Source organism: Podarcis vaucheri (genome assembly GCF_965113315.1).
Source record: "Podarcis vaucheri genome assembly, chromosome: 10".
Classification (NCBI taxonomy): Eukaryota; Metazoa; Chordata; class Lepidosauria; order Squamata; family Lacertidae; genus Podarcis; species Podarcis vaucheri.
Window position 1 is genome coordinate 23,405,015 of NC_138748.1, and position 23,734 is coordinate 23,428,748.

At 39.1% G+C, this 23,734-nt stretch overlaps 1 protein-coding gene across 4 annotated transcripts in view; it reads left to right on the forward strand.

Annotated features, from left to right (window-relative positions):
- Window positions 1-23,734, forward strand: part of PNPLA8 (patatin like domain 8, phospholipase A2) — a 40,165-nt gene that overhangs the window by 12,204 nt on the left and 4,227 nt on the right. For all 4 annotated transcript variants that reach the window (XM_082239616.1, XM_082239614.1, XM_082239617.1 and 1 more), the window contains exons 2-8: window positions 941-2,114; window positions 3,940-4,089; window positions 4,815-4,966; window positions 8,951-9,045; window positions 9,469-9,640; window positions 10,453-10,510; window positions 14,980-15,174. In XM_082239616.1, the coding sequence (XP_082095742.1) occupies window positions 1,026-2,114; window positions 3,940-4,089; window positions 4,815-4,966; window positions 8,951-9,045; window positions 9,469-9,640; window positions 10,453-10,510; window positions 14,980-15,174 (1,911 nt within the window). In that variant the 5' untranslated portion in view covers window positions 941-1,025. The remainder of the gene's footprint in view (window positions 1-940; window positions 2,115-3,939; window positions 4,090-4,814; window positions 4,967-8,950; window positions 9,046-9,468; window positions 9,641-10,452; window positions 10,511-14,979; window positions 15,175-23,734) is intronic.

Genomic DNA, 23,734 nt, shown 5'->3' on the forward strand with positions numbered 1-23,734 from the left:
CCAGAGGCATTGTTGATTGCAGTGAGAAATGCAATAGATTATTCATGCCAAAGTGCAATGAAGACGTAATGGTTGGTGCCAAAGTTCAGTGAAAACTTAAATGTGGTGAAAGAGTTGCCTTAGAGTAGAATTGTTGGATTAAGTGATGCAACTGGCAGTGGGTGGTTGTTGTTTTTCAACTGTGGTAGTGCTTCCATTTGCACAGGGCAGTATGTCTACTTCTCACTGATACTTCATATACTGTACCCCTAAAAGATTCTCCTGGAGGTTGGAAGATTCTGTGGTATGGCACAGAGACCTGCATTTGGTCATTTGGTAGGGGTGAAAATGAGGTGCTTTGCTTTACACTAACAGAAGCACTTTCACTAATACAAACCCACCATGGGAAGGAATCTTATTTCTAGTATTGTTATCTAAATCTGTGTCTAATTACACTCTTGCCTTGTTCTTATAGGAATGAATACAATGTTGCCTTTTATCCCATAGTCTATACTTTGAGGGAGTCAGCATGTTCTCTATTTTATCCCAGGCATCCCCAAACTCAGCCCTCCAGATGTTTTGGGACTACAACTCCCATCATCCCTGACCACTGGTCCTGTTAGCTAGGGATGATGGGAGTTGTAGTCCTAAAACATCTGGAGGGCCGAGTTTGGGGGTGTCTGTTTTATTCTATTGCTTAATATGTAGCTATTCTTAGGGATGTTCTGATACCTTGCTTCAATGCATTACACTGTATTTGAGTATTGGTAATCCCTGTAGCTAATTTCAGATTATTTTTGTTTAACTCCTTAAAGAAATGGCTTCCCAGAACGATACAATTCAAAATTTGATGAGCTGCCTCTTAGGCTAAGATCAAGTATACTCACTACTGGAAACTTTGATTTCTCTTTGTCGAGCATACTTTGCTCAATAGACTAACACTCTTTATTTTTCATTTCAGGTAACATCCTGAAGAGTGATGTTTCCTTTTAAAAAAAGATTTCTGGACAAAACAAATTTATGGATGACTTCAGTATTTATACGTAATGTCAATTCGGTTGTCTTTAGATGCCTATCTGTACTTAGTAGCTAGTTCAAAAAGCCTTTGTAAACAAAACACCAGACAACTATATTACTTGTACAGACCTAAGCTTTTTTGGAGTATAACTCAAGCTATTCCTTTTAGAGTTTTTCACACAAGCAAACCATATTATAAATGGGGAGGAGTCAAAGCACTATGGTATAACAAGCACTTCTGTTATCATGACTCCTTGCATTACAGAGCTTCTAAACTTAGTACTTCTAAGGAATTGACAAAAACAAGCAGTCGCATGTCACGATTTAAGAACACTTTAGAATCTGTCTCAAAAGCTGTGTCTGGAACTCACAGTGAACTGATTTCACGGATAGCTCGGCTTAAGCCACATTCTGGTATACTGAACAGATCGGCTGAAAATAATGGCCAAGAAAATAGTTTTCATACGAACCCAGAAAATGTCAGACAAGCTGCAAACAACAGAAGTCAGAAAGACTGCAATGATAGCATAGATGGTAAAAAGCTTGTGCCTGTAAGTGAAGACTTGGGACCCAGTAGTACTAATCGTGGTTCATTGAAAGATCTTGCAGATTTCAAAAATAGCCTTTTTCATGTTAGCTATTTTGCTACAAACTTTGGAGAAACATACAACTTTCTAGCAAATCACATCAATTGGTACTTTAGCACTGGTGGTATGGCTCAAGAGAAAAAGGGGAATGGTTCCCCTCCTAAATCACAGACTCAGGAGGGGAAGACACTTGATACACCAGAAGATGACATATTAAGTAATGAAAACAGAATGAATGCAGTATCCGCCTTAATACCTGCAGCACAGTCTCCAGACTCTGCAAACGCCAATGCCACCGCTCCAGCTTCCAGCAAAAAGGGTATTGCAAGTTTTCTTTCTTACCCAAGTAACAGTGTACAGGCCTTTGTGGATAGTTACATTGGAGGATTCGTCCCAAAGTTACGATCTGATCCGAAAACCGCTTTGCCAGAAAAGAGCAAAGTACAAGAAAGTGAGGATAAGTTGAAAGATGACGAGGAGGCTAAACGTGCGGAAGAGAAAGAGAGGAGGCTGTCCCTTCAAAGGGAAAAGGTAAACCTCCTTAATCATCACTTTATAAGCTATTTTGTTATGTAACAGATAAAATATAGTTATAGACAATAGAAGAAAATGGGGGGGGGGCGCGGACCAACCACCCCAAACCCCTGTGTCATTGATTTTAACAGAACAGAGTATAGAATATTTTTAAAAGGTTATACAACTTAAGAAGCAGCTTTGTGAAAGTACTTACATGGTTAAAGTATATGTACAGATTTTTGATTTATTTTGTACACTCTTACCGTAAAAGAACTAAGTAATTAGATGAATTGGCTTTCTATTTAAAGAGTGCTAGTTTGCAGCAACCCTGTAAATTAGTCTATAAAAATGACTGCCTATGCAAAAGTAACAAAAATCAGGTACAGAACATCAACAGCTTTGAGGTCAGGAGATAATCTATTAGCTTTTAACTTAAAAACAGCCCTACCTGTTCACCTGGAGCACTTTAGTCACCACAGACAAATCAATATTCAGAATACTGCTGTTGGCCTTATAGGGCTGTGGTAAGGGCTGCCAGAGTGAGCTTAGTTGAACACAACTCTGTATTGAGCACTTTAAAGTGCTGTTTGTGTCCCACTCTTGTTTTTTCTACTGTCTTCCCTACAACTCTCTTCAGTAAGTTACTGGTGCACAACAGTACAGTGGAACCTGGGTCTCGAACAGCTTAGTTGATGAACAAATCGGCTCCCGAACGCCAGAAACCTGGAAGTAAGTGTTCCGGTTTTCAAACTTTTTTAGGAAGCTGAAGGTCCAGTGCAGCTGCTGGCTATCATTTCTGGGGCATCTGTGCCTTGGTTTTCATACGTTTCGGGAGTCAAACGGATTTCAGGAATGCATTAAGTTCGAGAACCAAGGTGCCACTTTATTAGCCCAGCACCCTTACTACATATTTCTGGGCTTGAGATAAAAAAAAACCTGAAATGCTTCTAAAGCTCTCCCTGTTTGTCGGACATGGAAATAATTGCTGGAAACTACACAGGGGGGAAGTGCTCTTGTACTCAGGTCCTTCTTGCAGGTTTCACATGGGCTGGCCACTCTGAGAACAGGATGCTGGACTAGATTGGCCATTGGTCTGATTCAGCAAGCTTTTCCATGTTCTTATAATTATTAACTCAGCAGAGGTAACAAGGTAAGTGGTTATTTTCAGTTTCAGTCTAAAAAAAAAAAATGATGAAAATATTATTTATCAAAATATATATATGCATTTTTATTAATTCCAGGGGCATTTTCTTAGAACAAAACCACCAAAACACTTCTGGTACCTTAAAAGCTGCAGTCCTGTGCACATTTATTTGGGGTAAGCCCATTAAAGTCAAAATGGGACCTCTGAGTATACATGTATGGGATTGCACTGCGTGACACTTGTAGTACATGCTAGGATTCATGTAATCAGATGCAAGGAATGGTTATGAGTAGTGAAAACCTATGCATGTCTGTTTAGAAGTTGTATTTTCAAAGGACTCCCTGATAAGTGTGCATAGGATTTCAGCCTTAAGTGGATGAGTATTTAACTTGTGCTCATAGAGAAAAGGAGGGAACAAACTGCCTGCCTGTCATTTTTTTAATGTGATTGATAAAGTGGGTTCTGGCCCACAAAAGCTTGTGTTGCTAGATCCCTTAGACCAGTGATCTTCAGCTGGTGGGTTGGGACCCACTACTGGGTCACAGCAGCAGCGCTGCCAGCATACAAATATATGATTAAAGGTTAAGAAATGGGTCCCTCAAATGCACATTTGGGTTGATGAGTTTGAACTGGTTGAAGACATCTGTCTTAGATATTTGATGGATTTTTAAAATTAATAAAACATTCTCTTCTTAGATTATTGCAAGGGTGAGTATAGATAACAGAACCCGGGCTTTAGTGCAAGCATTACGGAGATCATCTAACAGAAGAGTCTGTATCAACAGGGTTGAAGAACTGACATACCATCTCTTGGAATTTCCAGAAAGTAGAGGAGTTGCTGTTAAGGTACAAATCAATTCTATCATCTCACCATGAATTGAGAATGAAATCACATCCTCATTTTGAAAATAATAATTGTGAGCTATGTATTTTACAACAATATATAACATCTAAGTGCATATTCCACTTGATATCAGGCTGTAAGAATCAGTGGCTTCTTATATCCTGCCAAGATGTTGTTGGTCACCAGCTCTCATCAGGCCCAGCCAGCATAGCCACTTGTCAGGAACAATTGGCATTGAAGTTCCACTAAAGTTACACCAATAACTGGTGCAGGGACGGTAATGTTATATAATACTCAAAGATCACAAGGTTGTAATACACAAAAGATTCAGAAGTTTTCTGGAGATAATCACAGTCATTTCTGACTTTATAGTAGAATCTGGAGTTGAGGATATCTAGTTACACATTTTGAGTATTTTGACTTTCATTGTTGCCCTGCAACTTGAAAAATAACACTAACTACATTTTTCAATAACTGGAAGGTTCTAATAACATGATCTTGTGAGTCCTACAAATTTTATTGGGATTTATTTTCTGAGAAGTGTGCTTAGGATTTCAGGCCAAGTATAGTATGTGTAAGAAAAATGTGAAGAAAACATCAATGCTTTCTTTTAAATTGAACAGTATTTACTTTCATAAATTTCATTTTAGTTTTATATCTGGTGGTCTGGAGGAGCACCAGATAAACACTTTTTGTGCTGTATTTAAAATCTTTATTTTGTTTCCAGGAAAAAAGCATTCCATGCTTGTTGCGACTAAGGCAGGCAAACGATGAAGCTCTTCAGGCTGCTGTCAGGGAAGCATTGGCAGTAATTGGCTATACAGACCCTGTAAAAGGGTGGGGCATTCGAGTTCTCACTATTGATGGCGGGGGAACAAGGTAGGGCTGTCAAAGTCTTACATCTATGTCTTTAGCTGGAGTGAATTATTTTAAATTTGTGTATCTCACTTTTAGTATAGGCAGCAGAGGTCGTTCTCTGCCTATTTGAGCTGAGAGAAAATAAAGTAGTACTCTTGGAGATTAAACATACAATTTTGCACGCTTCATTGTGTTACTGGATTCATAAATTTACATTTATGCCACTGGACTATAATAGTTTGCTTCTGTTTGAAGAGCACTGGAAATTCTCATAGTGAAGTCAGTTTCCTGAGGGTTGATTTACATGCAGCACCATTGTGTGCCAATTCATGAACATGACCTCTGTTTACGTGCTCACGCCTCATGTTGTCTTCCCCTTTCTGTGCAACCCGAGTTTGCCATTACATCTGAACGAGCAAATAATGGTTTGCACAAATATATAATCTGAATAGCTTTATGCTAGTTTGCAGTCTTCATGCAAATATAGTTTGAGGATTCAGTCATAGTGGCAAGCTAGACTTCCTGCAAAAGTGAAAGGAACTAAAGTTGGAATGGAGGAGGAAACACAGGCATGCATGTAATGTTAAACAATGAATCAGTGTAACATATTTTCCAGAATTTATCCATAACCATGATAACTGGAAAGAATTTATCCATAACCATGATAACTGGAAAAAAATTATCCATAACCATGATAACTGGAAAGTCTCCATTAGCAAGATGGAAGTGTGGCAAGACCATAGACTGGAGAATAGTTATGGGTCCCTGACTTCATCATCATATTAAAGTGCTGGAGGGGGTTTGCCTGCTTTTGGCCTGTCATTAGGCTGAATTTTGTTTCTTTTAAATAAAAAGATCTTTCAAATCTAATTCCTAACAGAAGTGCATACTATTATTATTTTCAGCACTTGATACCCACATATTTGTTTGAAAGGGGTCACTTGAGAGTGTCCTACTTTCATTTACTAACAGACTGAAATTCTCAATTGATAGCGCAAACAACTTGCATCTTCAGCCAGGTTTATTTTAGTGTAACCATGACAAATATGTAAATGTTTTTTAAATAACACTTCTGTTTAAACTTATTTGTGAATTTGTTTCTCTTGGGTCATGGCCACCTGCTCCATCCTCTATTGTTGCTGAACAGTAGAATCTTATACAGTTTAGATTAGCATATACTAATACCTCTGGAATGCGGAAAAACCTTTATTGGTATTTGTGTAGTCTATCTTGGAAAATACATGGTGAGTTCATTAGTCTTAGGATGGCGTAGTTTCTCAAACAGCATGAAACCGAGCAAGCAAACTATTACTATTGTTATTAGCATTTTTATCCCATTCTTTAGGCAAAACATGCTTGAATACCACCTTCTCAACTATCAGTGAGAAGACAGGTCCCTGTTGTCAGGTTCACAAAGTAAAAGACGTGGCACAAAAGGAGAATGGACTGGGAGGGAGAAAGAAAAAAGCAAGCTCAGACACTAATCCCTTAGAGATTTTAAGGTTTACAGCAGGAATCAAAAAATTTGGAGAAGAGCAGATGAAGAGGTCTTGCAGTCCCATCTCTCTTCTCTTAGCCAGATGGAGTGACTGATGTAAATGGAATTGAGGAGTTTATGCAGCTGGCTTTAAGTAGACCAGTGGAAAGGCGCTGTATAATATGTTGACCACCTTGCTGAGTAATAGTCATTTTTTCTTAGATAGAACAAGATTTTTTTTTCCATATCTGAAGAGAAAATCAAAGAGTTATGCAGTAAACACAGTGGCTGTTGGCACCCTTGTTTAATTTAGCTAATGTATCTAGAATGGACAAGGCCAGGGATCGGCAAACTTCGCCAGCGGTTGGATCGCCCACGCACGGAAGCGCACACACCCGTGCGCATGCGCACACTTCCGTCACTCTTTCCCTGCTGGCTTTTGGAGCCATGGCGGGGGAGGAGGAGGCATCTGCGGCTTCCGATTGGCTGCAGGACCTTCCTGCAGCCAATAGGAAGCCGTGGCTGCGTCTCAGAAGTCAGTCCCTGCAAGAAGCTAAACCAGTGTGGTGCTCCAGTTTAGCTCCATGCGGGGACTGACCGAGTGGGTGGCAAGGGCCGGTTTAATGACCCCCTCGGGCCGCATCCAGCCCGCGGACCGTAGTTTGCCGACCCCTGGACAAGGCCATATCTGTGTTTCCTTTTGAATGTTTTTAACCCAGAGCCATATCCTAAAACAGGAAAGAATGATGCATGTGAGCATGTTAAATTAAAAAGAAAAGAAAACTTCATTGGTTATATAATTGCCTGTGGAAAAAATAGTAGCGGATATCCAGTTTCTTTCACTGGCAATAGAAATGGTTTAGGGCAAGCATTTTTCTTCGATATTTTGTCATATTTAATGGACCATTTATAAGAATTACAAGCCACCTTTGGTTTAGAGTTGAGATGGCTAGGAGCATGTTGAACAAATAAATTGTCCTTGGTAAAGTCCCTGTAAAGCTCTTTGTCGTTTCTCTTCATTCAGTGCTCATTGCCAGTTATGGTGATATTTTGGACTAATCTCACCAACTGTCAACTAACATAAATTTGACACTAACCAATTAATTGTGCATAAAGTACAGAACTGCCTGAAAGCATTAATTACTCGTAATCATTACCATTCTGTCTTGTTTTGAATCAGTGAGCTGTGAAGGTATGTGGTAATGTATTCTTGTTTCTGCTTTCCTTAGCAACTACTTTCTCGCTTGATGTCTTCTTGGTATCTGGGCTCCTTCTAGCACACATTCTCTCCAAATGCCATGATTTCAGTTTTTGCCTTGGCAATTTCTGTTTTAACGGTGAAGCTGCCGTTAGATTTGTGCTCCACAAAATAAATTTCACCAACCTTTGCACTTAAATTCTCACCGGGTAGAAAAGTGTTAATTAACAAAATGATAATATTTCAGCTTTAAAATGATAAAATATACTGGATTGGATTCAAAGGGTTGTGTACAGCTGAGTTCTTCCTCAAAGTAGACCCATTGAGATTGAGCACAGCTAAGTTAGGTCCATTCATTTTGGTGGGTCTCTTCTGAGTATAACTTAGTTGAATGCTACCTAATGAGCCTAAGATAGTTGTGTCCATTAATGTCAATTGGTCTCTTCTGAGTAGGACTAGCACTGACTCTTAACTCAAAGTTCTTTTCATCGGACAGAAGTATTATGGTCCTAAATTGCCAATAAGGTCTGAGGTTGAGAGTGACTCATGGTAGAGGCAAGATTTTAACTCAGTGGTTTGCACCTTGGGTTTTAATCCTGTGCTGGCTTACTGAAGCATAAGCTCTATGTAGACAGGGCACAATTTCTGAATAATAATTCGTGTATGTATGTTAGGACTTGATAGCTAAGATAACCAGTAAGTCAACAATGTGTGCATGCTTCACTTTGTTGGCTTCTTTTATTTCTCAAACACACAACCTATAAGATCTTAAGTTGCCAAGGTGTCATGCAGTTCAGGTTTAATCTTTGGTGAATAATTTACATATTTTTGTATTCTCTGTGGTCAGCTACCTTAGGACTGATGCAGTTTCATAGCTTACGTGTTTTGAGCATTGGTTGCTGTGGAATTTTGCAAAACTGCTCTGCTTTTGAATATGCTCTATGATTACCATTACTATATCCTACTGCAGAAGATTGCAACCACTAGGAACAGTCCACTTCAGAGCTACTGGTAGAGAGGGGAAATTACTGACTTTAAAGTCAGCATTGCTTCTCTATTCTTTACCAACCTTAGTAACCTTTTTATTTTTCTTTCCTAAAAAGTATGTATTTCCTGTGACCTGTATAGGAAACACTTATTAAAGCATATCAACTGGGAGAGATCAATCAGTTTTGAACGTGTTCTTTGCCTTTAAATATGCCACATTTCCCAGGATATAGCAATGGATGATACTGAAAGCTTGATAGCTAGTGACTTAAACATACTGTCACTTGGCTTTTACTTAACAAATGATAAATTGCATAACATTTTTGGGTTTTTTGTGTTACAGGGGTTTAGTAGCACTTCAGACACTTCGTAAGCTAGAAGAGCTCACTGGAAAGCCGGTTCATCATCTTTTTGACTACATTTGTGGAGTGAGTACAGGTAAATAGTCCTGTATGGACTTCTGAGCAGCATTCCCCATCACACTGTTCAATTGCATTATCTATGGCTTCATGTGATGTGCAAACCCAGGCCATCATATTCTTACACTCTAGGTGGCACTATAAATGAATGCTTAATGTGAATATCTCAGTTATATTAGCATGCATTTATCAACTTCCAAATTCTACAAATAATTCGTCCTAAAAATATGTCTCAAAAATATTTATAATCGGGTTGCATAGACATTGAAATAATATTTACACTCCAGGGACCAAAATAATCCTGATTATTATTTTTTAACTTTTAGAATATTCAGAGTATAAAGATTTTTATGTCTTTATGCTGTGCTCCTATAAATGATGCATTAGGTAATATTCATATAAAATACCACATTTACAGTTTATGAATCATGTTTGTTTTTAGGTGCTATATTGGCATTTATGTTGGGATTATTCCATATCCCTCTGGACGAGTGTGAAGAACTTTATCGTAAACTAGGAACTGATGTGTTTAAGCAAAATGTCATTGTTGGGACAGTTAAAATGGGCTGGAGCCATGCATTTTATGACAGTGAAATCTGGGAGAAGATTCTTATGTAAGTTAAATTTATCTATTGATTTGTTTAAAATCATCATTAATTTTGCTTACTTCAATGTACATCAAAGTATTAAATAGGCACAGTCCTCATTCTACCATCCTGTAAATTCTAAGAATTCATATCACAGTGACAAATGTTATTGCAACAGAGGAGTATAAAATATTAACTGCAAGTAGATATGGTGACACCTATCTTTAAAGTCCGTGGTTGGTGATTCTTTAAAAAAAAATTGTTTGTTCAGGCTGCCAAACCATTTGAAAGCCTTTTAATATAATTTTGTTTCTGACAAATAAATTGAGTTGGGGCCCTCTGTTTTCTTTTTACATGCCCAACTGCTCAATAGCTCTCTTCATTGTGGTTCATTATTTTCACTAAAATTCCTCACCACCTGAGGAATTTTGTCTGTATGGTAAAAATGCTAAAACTGTGGTAAATATTAACGTGTTCTTGCCGTTGGTCTAAAAGAAAACAAAAATGGTACAGAGTTTGGATCTAACCTATTAAGTTAGTTGAAATTGAGTCCCATAGATTTCTGTCGGAAGTAAAAAATGACTAATTTGTCAAATTGATTTCAGTAGATGCTACGGTCAGCTGATTTAGTCTGGATGCAGTCCAGTAGAATCCAAATAAATGATCTCCCTTGCCTAAGCGTTTAGAGCATATAGTATGTGAGAATAGTATGTGAGAAGGAATGTCAGCTTGAAGATCAGGGCAGCTGTATTTCTTTAGAAATATAAAAAAATAGAATGGCAGACAGCATATTAAAAAAATAAAATGGTAACTTGTCATGTTTTGTCCTTTTTCCTTAGAGAGAGAATGGGATCAGATGTTATGATTGAAACAGCCAGAAATCCCAGATGTCCTAAGGTCAGTGTACTTGATCAGTTTGGTTTTTTTTTAAATGTACTGCAAGCATGTAAGATTGTTTAAACATGTGTTGCACAACATGTCCTAAGGTCAATTAAGTATTGTTCGTCTTTGTTTTAGAACTCTTTTCTCAGTGCTCAGTTCCTAATGTGTTATCATCAGCATGTAGGAAATGGGCATTTAAACAGGCAAGTGGGTACAGAATTTAATTCTGTAGGCACATTAATCCAGTGAGTGGTCATTGGACGTTAAAAAGTAAAAATGTTCCTGAATCTGACAAATTCTAAACCAGATCCATAGTAGGATGAGTGCATATATACTTTAGCCACCTAGATTCCTAAGTTTCTTGGTCAGTCCCTTGCAAAGTTCAATATGAACATGATTCTAATTTTTGCAGTATGTGTCCTCTAAGCAAGCAGTTGCCAGTGGGAAGAGAGTGACAGGAAAAAAACCAAGGAAGAGGTTCCCTGGCCACTGTCTTTCTTTAACCCTAAATACTTGGTATTGGGAAAAGGATTTCCACCTCATCTTTTGTCATGAACCAATCCCTGTCTTATGAGCCTGGAAGAGCTTGTATAAAACCAGCTATAATTGGGCAAGGCATGATTGTCCTGTACCTGAGCTGAGTCATGTGATTTATTCCTAGTACCCATTTAAGATCTGGACTGTAATGAAACATCTAGTTCCAATCCTTCAGTTTTATAACTTCTGGGGACACTTAAAATAAATATGTAAACAAAATTTTAAAAATACAAAAATGTTCCAAAATACTGCTTAAACAGCAGGACAACAAAGCAGTTCAACAATATACATACATACAGATACAATTTTATTTGTATTCTGCCTTTCCTCAGTTCAAACTATGCCTTATAACATGGGGAAATAAAACCTACAACATAGCAAAAGTAGTCATAAATAATAAGTTCAAAATTACAAAAAACTAACAGCAACAACCCTTCTTCCAAGCAAAAAACCCCCAACAACACCCTAGCCTAAAAGTTTGTTCAGCAGCCTCAACTTTTGTGGCTGGAGTCAGTCAGGGCCCCACCATCCCAGGCCTGGTGGAAAAGGCCTTTGAGACAGAGAGCAGCTCTTCCAGAACTCTCAGCAAATGGTCAACAAGATAATGCACTTTTAAATGGTCTGACTGAGTAAAAATGTTTTTGCCTGGCATCAGAAAGACTTAAGATTCAGTATTAGGTGAGTAGTATTAGGATATTCTACCCCTGGCTTTAAGGGCTAGACCCGGCCCTTCTACTCCTTCAGTCTTGACCATATTGGGGAAAACTGATCTTCAATCCTGATCTTAATGCAGCCATGCATAGAAGACCTGCTGCTCTTTCTTCAGAGCTGGCCAGGTGTGCCTCACACAGAATTGGAAGAACCATCTGAGGGGGAAGAAGGACATAGCTTTTCATCTCTGCCATCCTTTACAGAGGAATTCCTCAGTTTTTCTTCTTCCCCCACGAAGGGCTTTTCCAACACCCACAAGTGGGTGCTGGTTTGCCTGTTTCTCCATCTCAGCCCCAAGTGGGTGCTGGCTTGCCTATTACGTCCCAGTCCAGCAGTGGCTCATTTCAACAGTGTGGCAATATGTCTGGTAACCTAAATGTTCAGGAACAGCAGCTTCCTTTTACTCCTGACTGCAGGCTGTGGCAAAGAATTTTATTACTCCTTCTCAGCCTGCTTCAAATGCCCAGATGTCAGAAGCATAACCTGTTTCAAGTTCTCAGTTTTTCACAAGCACTGGGGCTCCCTCAATCTGTAGTACTTCAGTCTCTCAACTATCAGCAGTGGTTACTTCTGCAGCTGTGGTTTTTGCTGAAAGCAGGGATGCTTCTTCTCCAGATCCTCACTTTTTTAACCGTGGGGAAGCTCTTAATAAGTACTCAAGCCCTGCTTCTCAGCAGTAGTCTTGTTCTCCACCAATAGTCTATCCCAGCGATAGTTTTCTTCCCCAGAAGATCAAGATCCAGACCTGATTGTAGTCAATAAGGAAGAGTGGAGTGGGTTGTCTGATATTGAAAACTCTATTCATATTGGCTTTTCCTAGGCGCCTGCTACCTTCTGTTGCTTTTCAAATCAATGGTGGCTTTAGAATTGAACACTCTAGCAGAGAGAGTTCACTCTTTCCACCTCCAGGGCTCAGGGTCTCTGTACAGGTAGGGTGAATTTGGCTTGCATCATTAAATACTGAAGAGTATTGGTTTGTGTTAGCACCATCTAGAAATGTACAAATCTATGCATTGCTTTTGTCATAGCCAAGTAATATACCTTATAAGTGATCATTTCAGCTTTGCATGTGAGAATTCTTCTGTTTTTTAAGCTATTTTTTAAATAGAATGATTTTACTTTGTAATTGGGTAGAGAAAAACAGTACGACAATAGCATAAATGCGGGGTTTAAGTGCTTGAGTCACGATTTCTCAAACAAAGGCAAGTTCTTAAATGGGATACAAATAGAAATATACACCCACTGATTTGTTAAGAGTAGCAATTTAAAAGATGGTATTTGAGCTGTGTGCATCACGGTATAAATGTCTCAAACATTTCTGATGCTAATTTTTCCATGATAGGGAATAGTATTGCACTCACTGTTAACGGCAATATCTGAAATAGAGTCACTGTTTAGAAAGTCTTCCTTTAACCTGTAAAATCTCTCTTATATGTTTAGTTCTTAGAATTGTTCTGGGGTGGAACCTCCTTGTGTAGGAGGTTAAAAGAAGCCTTTCTTGGGGGTGGGGGACATTAATTAAATATATTTCTAAGCATGTTAAATGTGGGAGTTATTCATTCTTCTTGCCTTTAGGTAATTTAGCAACTTAACTATCTCATTGTATTCAGCTCCATCATTCTCTTTTATAAGCACAGAACTCGTCACTACTGTATAAATGCAACTTCAGAAGATATAAGAACTGTGAACACAAAACCTAGTGAACGATTTTCCAAATCTTACCTTGCTTTCTAAGAGGCAGATATTCAAAATGCTTCTGTCTACAGAATACTTGGAAGATTGCTAATCTTATGGTAGCTTTTAGTGTTGCATTGCCTACCTTATTTACAGTTTAACTATGAAATGAAAGCAAAAAAGTGTGTTAGTGATTCCACATTTAGAATATTTTATTCATCTCAAGTGTTTTTATCCCAGAAATGTGAACAGTAATAAAATTGCCCCTGCCCTCAGCTTTGCAATCTAAAATACAAGATGGGGAAGAGCAATTGGGAACAGAAAGGGGGGGAAAGAAAACTCAGAACCTTGGGGTTCTTTCGTTGCTGTTTACTTAACAGAAAGGCCAAAAAATAATTAGTATCTCTATTAGCTAGGTCAGGGGCCGCCAAGGGTTACCGGGCATCAGCCGGATCACTCCCGCGGAGATCCTCCGTGGGCCGGGCTGGCGCAGAGCGATGCTGGAAATTGCATCTGCGCATGTACATGGCTCCGGAAATCACTTCTGCGTGTGCCCAGACGCCAAAAATTGCGCCTGTGAAGAAGTAATTTTCAGTGTCTGGGCATGTGCAGAAGTGATTTCCGGTGCCGTGGACATGGGCAGACGTGATTTCTGGTGTTTGGGCATGCTGGAGCCGCGGAAGAGAGTCCCCGTGCTGCGCTGTACCGGTTTAGTGCAGCGGCACAGGGACTCGCCAAGCGGGCGGCTCGGTTCGGGGGTGGCTCGTGGGCCAGTTAAACAGCCTCTGTGGGCCGCTTTTGGCCCATGGGCCGCAGGTTGGGAACCCTTGAGCTAAGTTAACTTTTTTCAGCTAGGTTAACCTTTTTCATAGATTTGCATCAGTGAAGCTGCCATAAGCTAACCTGCTTTCCTTACGTTACCATATATCCCCCAAAAATAAAGTTGCTAAGTAATCTCTAAAAGTTTTTGCAAATTATTTTACCTTCACAAACTACAGTGTTTCAAGATACTGTATGATAATGGAGTTAGTTGGTTTGAGCAATTTATTTCTTATCAAAGCATATGATGAAGTCTTTATGAATTATCACTCACTTTATGCCTGTGTAGTAAATTTCAAATCTAAGATCTTCAAATGTGAGGAATAAAAACAGTGTTGGGGATTTATGTATTCCTGCCATCTTCTGACTGTGTGGTTGATTTCTATTCTATATCTTTTCCTTCTCCAAAATTCAGGTAATGGGGGCTGTCAAATCTCAGTTAACTGCTCATAACAAGTGCCATGTGTTACATTTCCCCCATTGATCAGTAAATATTTGTTTTCTCTTGTGTATACTTTAAACTACTGAAGCACTTCTATAAAACCTTAACTATTATGGCATCCTCTAATCAAAGTGTTAGACTGATAAGACCATTTAAGACATCTGACCATCAACATTGCCATATAACTGAGTGTGAAAATAAAGTTTGTCTAATAAGGTGTATGTGTCCCATTTCTAACCACTGAAGTCGTAGAAAACAGTTATTGGCTTCATTTAATGTTTTGTTTCCCTGTTCTTGTCAGGTGGCTGCAATAAGCACCATTGTAAGCAGAGGGACACCGTTGAAAGCCTTTGTATTTAGAAATTACAATCACCTTCCCGGAGTCAAGTCTCACTATCCTGGAAGTTGCCAGTATAAATTATGGCAAGCTATCAGAGCATCATCTGCTGCACCAGGTTACTTCCAGGAGTATGCGCTGGGCCATGACCTTCATCAGGTTGGTTGTAATGTTGCTTTTCTTTAAATCATAATAATTAGATTTCTTTGTAGACAAAATTGATCTAGGGTAGAATGGGAGTTAAAATGGGATTAATTATTTAACAGCAAATACTATCAAACAAGATTGCAGCTCATTTCACATATTGCTTTAAAGTGAGCCTTATGTATGTACCTTATATGACACAGGCATGATTTAGACATATGGTACATATGTATGATAAGAGCATGTGCACTAGGGAAGCAAGATTAACCATGGCTCCTTGCCATGAATTCAGGCAGTGAAACACTATTCAGTGTTCATACTGCAGTATTGATTTCAGTAGTTCAAAGAGTCTTCTGATTTTGGTGAATTGCTTAACCTTACAATAAAGGTTTCATAGTTCTGTGATCTCTAGCAAAGCCCTGCGTGTTTCAAGGTATGCTGACAAACTTTAATGCCAGGGCAACTGCTGTGAGAGTTGTATGCTGATGCTAATTAATGTTTTCATTGAATGGAAGAGTCCTTTGATATGTGGCATTAAAAATTCATTGCTTTTAGTTCTGCCTCCTGCCTAATGAACCAGTTTATTAAGTATACCAGTCCTTTGATGTGTGACAATATTGAGAGTCTTACGGCTGCTTCATATGTTGCTAATTTGCTAAAAGAGATTTCAGTGAGGAAGGGGCATGAAAACCAGACCAGCAGTATGGCATTTTTTCCCTAAAAGAAAAAGGGAAACCGCTCTTAGAATTCTGTTCATTTTGAAATATATATATATATATATATATGCTTTCGTAGATTTTCACGGGTACAGGAATGCAGGTTTTGGTGTCTTCGGGTGTCTTCCCGTGTAAGAGTCGGGGTGTCTGGGCGACGTTTCGACGAGGTCTCACTCGTCATCTTCAGGCTGGTGCTTTCGGCTTCTTATATATATATATATATATATATATGCAGGTTTTGGTGTCTTCGGGTGTCTTCCCGTGTAAGAGTCGGGGTGTCTGTGCGACGTTTCGACCTCGTCGAAACGTCGCACAGACACCCCGACTCTTACACGGGAAGACACCCGAAGACACCAAAACCTGCATTCCTGTACCCGTGAAAATCTACGAAAGCAAATATATATATATATATATATATCCCACCTCCCAACAGGAACCTCAAGATGGCTTGCAATTTTTAGAAGACAGTATGAAATAAAATTGCTGCACTAAAATGCAGCGCAAAGCTAAAACAAACAGATGTGACAAGTGTTTATAAATATGAAAGATAAATATTAAATTGTCAAGTTAACAATAAATAGTGATTACATTGAAAGGTATCCTAGCCATAGACTAAATTCAGCTGAAATGTGATTAAGTTTTGGTTGAACTAGACACAGAGGGTTCGGCCCAGAGATCCCGTTGATGGTTTTCTGTTTGTGTTATCCTCCCACTTAAGGATCGGGAATTACTTTCGTTAATTCCTCCTTTGCCCCCTGAGAAGATGCTCTGTTGGGGTGTCGGTGGGTTGCAGAAAGAAGGGGGAATTGGCGAAAATCACTTCACCACTTTCTCCTTCCTTTTCCCTGCAGCAGCCTCCCCCAGATCTCTGTTGCATAGAACTAAATTAATAGCTCCGTTTGTTCTCCATATTTGCATGCAGTCTGTTCAGCAATGGAATTTTTCTTGGGGCAGTGTGCTGATTCCTAGCTAGCAAAGCCTTCAAACTGCTTCGACCCTAGGTTCTTGTCTTCCCCTGTACAGTCATACCTCAGGTTACAGACGCTTCAGGTTGCGTTTTTTCAGGTTACAGACGCGCCAAAACCTGGAAGTACCAGAATGGGTTACTTCCGGGTTTCGGTGGTTGCGCATGCACAGAAGCGCCGAATTGCAACCCACACATGCGCAGACGCAGTGTTGCGGGTTGCGAACGCGCCTCCCGTATGGATCACGTTCGCAACCTGAGCGTCCACTGTATATTCTCCCTCATGCTCTCAGTTCAGTAGCTGTGATCCTCTCTCTGAGTGCCCTTGTTGACTGAAGCTCAGCAGGAGTCTGTCTGCAAGAGGACTTCTTTGGTGGCAATGCCAGCTTTACGCAATGGCTGCTTCAGAGACACCTGAAGGCACTCTGAATGATGAAGCTCTTAAAGAGATATTTGTTGTTAATACTTGTCTCTGTCGCTACTTAATTTATTTTCCTGCTAGTTTCTGTTATCAACTTGTTCACGTTTGCTTTTTGTAGTAGGTAGCAGTTTTGTTTAAAATCAAGTGATGTTTACAAACGGTGGTTTCTGAAGAAAAGCCTTAAGGATACGTGGCGGTTAGTTCTATATGGCAGGGCTGGGAAACCTGTGGCAATCCAAATGTCATTGGACTCCCAACAGCCTTAGCCAGCATGGCAAATGACCATGCAAGGCATATCATTATTCATTATTGCATCACTTAACGTATTTTATACATTTTTCTTAACATACTTAATGCATGCACTCCTAGGCTTAGATGGTTTGTCTATAGTTCAAGTCGGTTGTGAAGAAGGAGAAGTTAAGAGAATCTGCATTCCTGTAGCACATGCAGATTGATGCAAAGAGTGTTACAGATGCTGCTCCTTCTTCCGACCTGTCAATAAATAGAACTGTTGTGGCCAGTGAACTTTCTCAACAACCCAGACAGCAATTAGCCAGTATAGACTGAAATACCACCCACCGGGAGGTATAAATAATGATCAGTGATCTCTGGATTGTGGCAGGGCTGGGATTCTGTGGTATATGAAACAAGTAGATAAAAGGGGGGAAATGCTACCTCTCTCAAAATGTTGCAAGCAGCTGCTAAAAGCATAGGAAAACCCTGTGCTGTTCAGATCTTAGAAGGGGGCTTGTGATACAAAGAGAATAGGCTTTACTCAAGATCTGTTTTCAACTGTTAGATTTAAGGGTCACAGTTCCTGTTACCTTCCAACTCATGAAGACTTAACTTCCGCAGCGAGGAACATTTTGTATTTTGGGGTTTTTTTAATTGTGACTCAGAAGCGAACAGTGCTTCAGAACAAATCTTGGGAAGCATTATCTTCCAGGCAAGCAGGATAGTACAGATATGCTGCTTTGTTGTTGTTTTTCCAAAAGCCCTGATTTATTTCCCCTTGTGCTTGAAAAAGTATTTCTCTGGAAGAATGGGGAGGGGGTGAGATCAGACCACTTAGGATGTAGTAAAACCTTACAATCCACTCCCCCTCTCTTGTTCTCGAGTTCCCTGCATGGTACAAGACACTGGATTGCTGTACTTAAATTTTATTGTCACAGTCGCTGCAACAGCTGCCAGTATTTTTCTCTTTGTAACACCTTTTATAATCTGCCATCTGCTTAGAATACTTCCTGTATTGACTGCGTGTTACACAACTAAACTCCTTTTCATACTGGTGTTCGATAGATACTGTCAGAGTTTTCCAGGTGTTGGGCTTCATGGAATCATAGAATTGGAAGGCACCCACAAGGGCCATCTAGTCCAACCCCCTGCAATGCAGGAATCTCAGCTAAAGCATCCATGGCAGATGACCATCCAACCTCTGCTTAAAATCCTCCAATGAAGGAGAGTCCAGCAACTCTGAGCAGCTGCAGCCAGTGGTCAGGGATGATGGGACTGTAGTTTAACTGCATCTGGAAAGCATCATGCTAGCTACCCTGGATTAGTGTTACATGTTCCTCTGCCGTACAGAATGGCAACTGGCTCCTGACATGAAGAAGAATTAATTCTTTTGGCAAGCAAGCCCAATATAATTTTGTCGCAACTTGTATTTCTTTGGGTCCTTTTATGAATTGCTTCCCATAAAATACCTTGAAACAATTTCATGGTTAAAAAAAAGATAATAATAAACCTCCATATGTAAAAAGGACTCCATACATAACAAAAATTAAGAATGATTAAATAATTCCATATGTGTAAAACAATTGTATTAGGACGTGCATATAGGACGAGGAAGAGTGTGACCCTTGATGAAACGTTTTCAAAGCTTTCGTTTCATAACAGTAACTGGGAGCCTGTTTCCAACATACGTACAATCAAATGTTGTTTTTGTTCCTTTCTCTTGCCTTTATCAGTAGACTTTATATCCACATGAGAATTTTAAGATTTTATGCAAGGTCTTTCCTGTTATGCCCATGCTTCACTCTTAGGATCACTGTGTCAGATACGTAGGATAATTTTTGAAATATCATTGGAGATTAACAAAACACAAGAAGCATTTCTATCATATCACGGGCTCAAGTTTTTAAAAATTGATAGACATGGAGGGGGGGGTGGGACCTTCTACTATTTGTGGCATGGAGCTAAGGGTGCTTGATTTCATCTCCTTGGCCATTTTCTAGTAACAGGACTTAAGCTGGGTATGAATACTGGAACATGATAAGAGTGCTTTCTCCCAGGAATGTCTCCCATGCCTTTCTGCCATGGTATTAAATTCCAGTACTGGAAATTGGCAGGGAATAGAACTGTGTGCGTTGAGGGCAGCTATGGAATTGGGATGGGATTGTCAGCTGCTAACCCAGACATGGTTTTGGTACCCTTAATACCTCTTTGCAGTGTAGTCCAGAGATGCTTTTTATTCCTCACTCATCTGTTTAGAGGCAATATTGTGCTTGCCGTCAAAAATGAGAGAGGTGTAAACTTGGAACTCCAGGGTGTCACAACTGTGATTTGGTGACACTAGTGAACAGGGAGTGGAAACTAGAACTCTGTAACTAAGACAGTTAAGTACAGACTTTGGCTTTGCCCAATTTTAAAGACAACCTGAACTAATGTCCTTTCTTTTCCCTGAAATGCTCTTTTCTGTTTAGTATTGTGGTGGTGTCATTTTTCTGCTGTTGTTCAAGTATTAATTCCCATTTTAAATACTATAGAAATGGTTGTAAGTCTTAAGTGATGCAAAAGCACATCTTTTGTGCTAAATGAGTGTTTATTGAACACACAGCTTTTATGGGAGTCCAAGGCATACCAATAAATGTTAAAGATCAGTCTTAATTTGTTTATATAAATAAAAATCCACAATTCAGTGGAGTGATTGAAAGATGCTCATGTAATCAAGAATGTCATTCCATTAATGCTTTTGTTATCATACTTTACCTTGACTGTTCTATCCTATATTTATCAGACAAAAGAAAGTGCTAAAATTCTCAGAAGACAGCAATTTTAAAAACGCCTTCTGCGTATAGCAGAAGCCCCATATTCATATTTCGATGCTGAATTTAATTTTTAAATAGAACAATTCTGTAAGTGAATATTCCCTTGGCTAGTTTGGAGTTTTCTTTTTCACAAGCACAATGAAGGTAAACAGAGCAAGTCTGTGAAAATGAACTCGAAATGCAAAGCATGTCTGCACAGGCATTGAGGTGAAATGGTTGCTATGGAGCTAGCAAACTCCAAGTATTGGAATTGGCTTTGCTAAATCACATCTTTCAGTGCCATGGGACTCAGTTCACATAACTTCACTGTGTCAAAGTAAAAAAACCTGTGTTTTAGGAAAAGGAAGAAAGTGCCTGGTACAGTGTAACTTGAAATTCCGGCTTTTTATTGAAAAAGAAAATGCACAATAGGCTTTACATGTACAGTGCTGTTGAAAATGAGTAACAAGATTTTAAAGTCTTAATTAGTAGTCTCCTGTTGAGTTTAGGATGGATGTATTTTGCCCTGGTTTTTGTTGCCAAAGGTGTCCTGATGCCACTTGTTACAGTACCAAATATTCCAGTACCAACAGAACTTTCTAAAAAGTCCTGCCACCAGTTGTCCTAGACTAGGCGGTAAAATACTAAATAGGAAGAATAGAATTTATTTTCTTGAGTGTATGAGCTCTGAAATCTTAAAGAAGACAACTGGTAAAATTCCCAGCAACGTCTAAAAATCATGCATATTAAGTAATGTCCTCCCCATCACCCACTATGAACAGCAGGGAGGTCTGCAGCACTTTGTGAGAAAGGGAGAAGGAAATCAGGATAGCAAGTTTTTAAAGCATGGATCTCAGGGGAATTTAACTTTTAGGTTTCTGTCTCTTTACTGCCATGTACATGTTTTGAGTAAAGCACGTAACATGGAACTTCTTTTTTAAAAAAGAGAGAAAGGAAAAGCTTGTCTTTGATCTGGCAAGGAACAAACAAAGCTAAGTTAGAAGTGACAGTGTTCTGCCCCATAATTTGTTTCTTTCACACTTAAAAAAAGTTCTTAAATAATAATAAAAAAGTGGCATAGATAAATTCCTTTGGCAGTTGCCAGTCTGACATTTAGAAGTCGCAATCTAAAAATAAGCAGATACTTTTATACCAGAAAGGGCCTGGAGATCAAAGCTCTGTGTTGACGATTGCAATAGCTGTCAAATACTTTTTTTCTTTTTTTGTCAAAGCATTAAATTTGAACTTAATTCACAGCCAAAAGTGGCATAAAACATTTTAAATGTTCCCAGTGTGCTTATGGCAACAGCGGGGCAAGGGATCAATGTAAGAATGCAAGAGTACAAAGAGAGGCAGGGGTGGCTCATGTATATTTGGGGACTAGTGAAGAGAGAAACTTGCAGTTGGAATAAGAATAAATAGGGAGCAGGGAAGACAAAATAGAGGGCAAGGAAAGGCAACATGAGAAGTGAAAAGAGAATAAATGGAATGAAGTGCTTGTCAATTTTGGCCAGTTGCCACGCAGTTGAATAAAATCCAAGGCATGTGCATACACTTCATATGGCTGTTGCTAGATCATTCAGTTCAAAGAGACGGGCATCCATCATAACAATTTTTCTACACTTTAAAGTATCTAGGGATATGAGATTTAAAGATGCCATTATGTGGTTGGTCTACTCGTGTGAAATTTTAAATTCAGCTTTAACCTTTAGCGATGCAAAGCATTAAACAAATGATCAAACTGTGGTTAAACAGATCCTCAGTTATGTTCTGTATTTACGAAAGCAAATAGAAACTGCAGTTAGAGCATAAGCAAAGCCGCAATACGTTAAATGTTCAAAACTGAGCTTTTGTGAACTCTTGTTTGCCCTTTTGAGCACAAGTTGGCCATCTGCCTTTTGCAGACGGAAACATCCATTTAACAAGCTCATATGAAAGCCTTGTAGCTTTTGTCCATTTAGGTTTTCCTGTGTCCTATATAATGAAAATACATTAGGATTTGATAGTTTTACATGCTTCTTAAAACTCGTAGCATTGTACCGTGTGGTGGTGCTGTGGGAACCCAGACAGAATGGCCACTGGTGGGGTCAGTTTCATTAGGAGCAGCCCTAGTGGCAGTTGGCACTAGCCAGGCTGACCGAGAGGCCTTAGCTGTCTTTCCTGTCCCTTTCACAACTGTCGGGTGGAATGTGACTTTTTGCCATCATTAGGCCTTAAAAGGTCTTTGCAGGATCATGCCTTTAGACTGTTGTAGCACATATGATGTAGAGTTATATGAATCTGATCTGCTTAAAATTAAATGTTACATATCCCAAGTGGATGCTGCTGCTAATGTTTACTATCTTCAGCTTTAAAAGAACCAGGGTATTAAACTGAATTCAGTAGACTTATTCATAGCGCAAACACAGTGTTTACTATGGGTGCTGAGGCGAAATCTGATTTTAGCCAAAATTTTAAAATGTGCACTAAGAGGCTACTGTTCTTCTTACTTCTGCTGAAGGCACAATATACTAATTGGTCCAGAAAGAGTTCAAAAAGCTTTTGTAGATTGTATTGAAAGCTTAATCAAAGGACTTTCTCAACAGGCCAATGATCTGCATCCTACTTTATCTACTGCAGCTGTGGAAAAAAAGAGTTTGTGTTTTCAATAAAGAATTCATTGGACTGCAGTTTGAACAATATATTAAGTAGATGTGATTTGGATATTCTTGTGGTGTGATGTGATAAATTTAGAATTAGAACAGTTTAAAAAAATTATTTAGTCCCATAGAAAAACCAACAACACTTGTCTTTGCATGTCTTTGGAAACAGAATTTGGTTTTGCATATTACAATCTCAAGGGGGAAAGTGATCTAAATTTCAGAGCCTGTTTCATAGACAACAATACCTGCAGTTGGTTGTATGGGTAGTTCTGCCCCCTCACTCAAAAAATGTCAATGCCATTATTGGAGAAAAGCTACTCCCATCACACTAGGATGCAATATTATTATTATTATTATTATTGCTTTTTTGCTGGAGGATAGGAGGCACAACTATAGCTCCAGCAGGGTTTCAGCAGACAATTTATGTATTTGTGCACGAAGAACTCTTTAATATTTTATGTGGAAATGCTTGTTTGCAGTGTCTTGTACCACTAAAATATGATTCTGTTGCCAGCTGCTAAAAGGCTACAAGCACTCCCTGCAAAACAATTTTTTTTGGTAGGTTTCTGAAAGGCTCAACATAGTTCCTGTTGAACTAGTAGAAATAAATGTCTGAAAAGGCTATTTGGCTTATATTCTAGGCTTGTAGTAAACATAACTACAATCAATCTATGTGCAAAAGAAGTGTCCATGCAGTAGTTGATGTACAAACTGATTCAATATCTGTTTTATTATGATTAAAATTTAAAGCAGTGGACATATGCTTTAGAGTAGACCAGTGAGGACTGAGCATGCTTGTTGGCGCA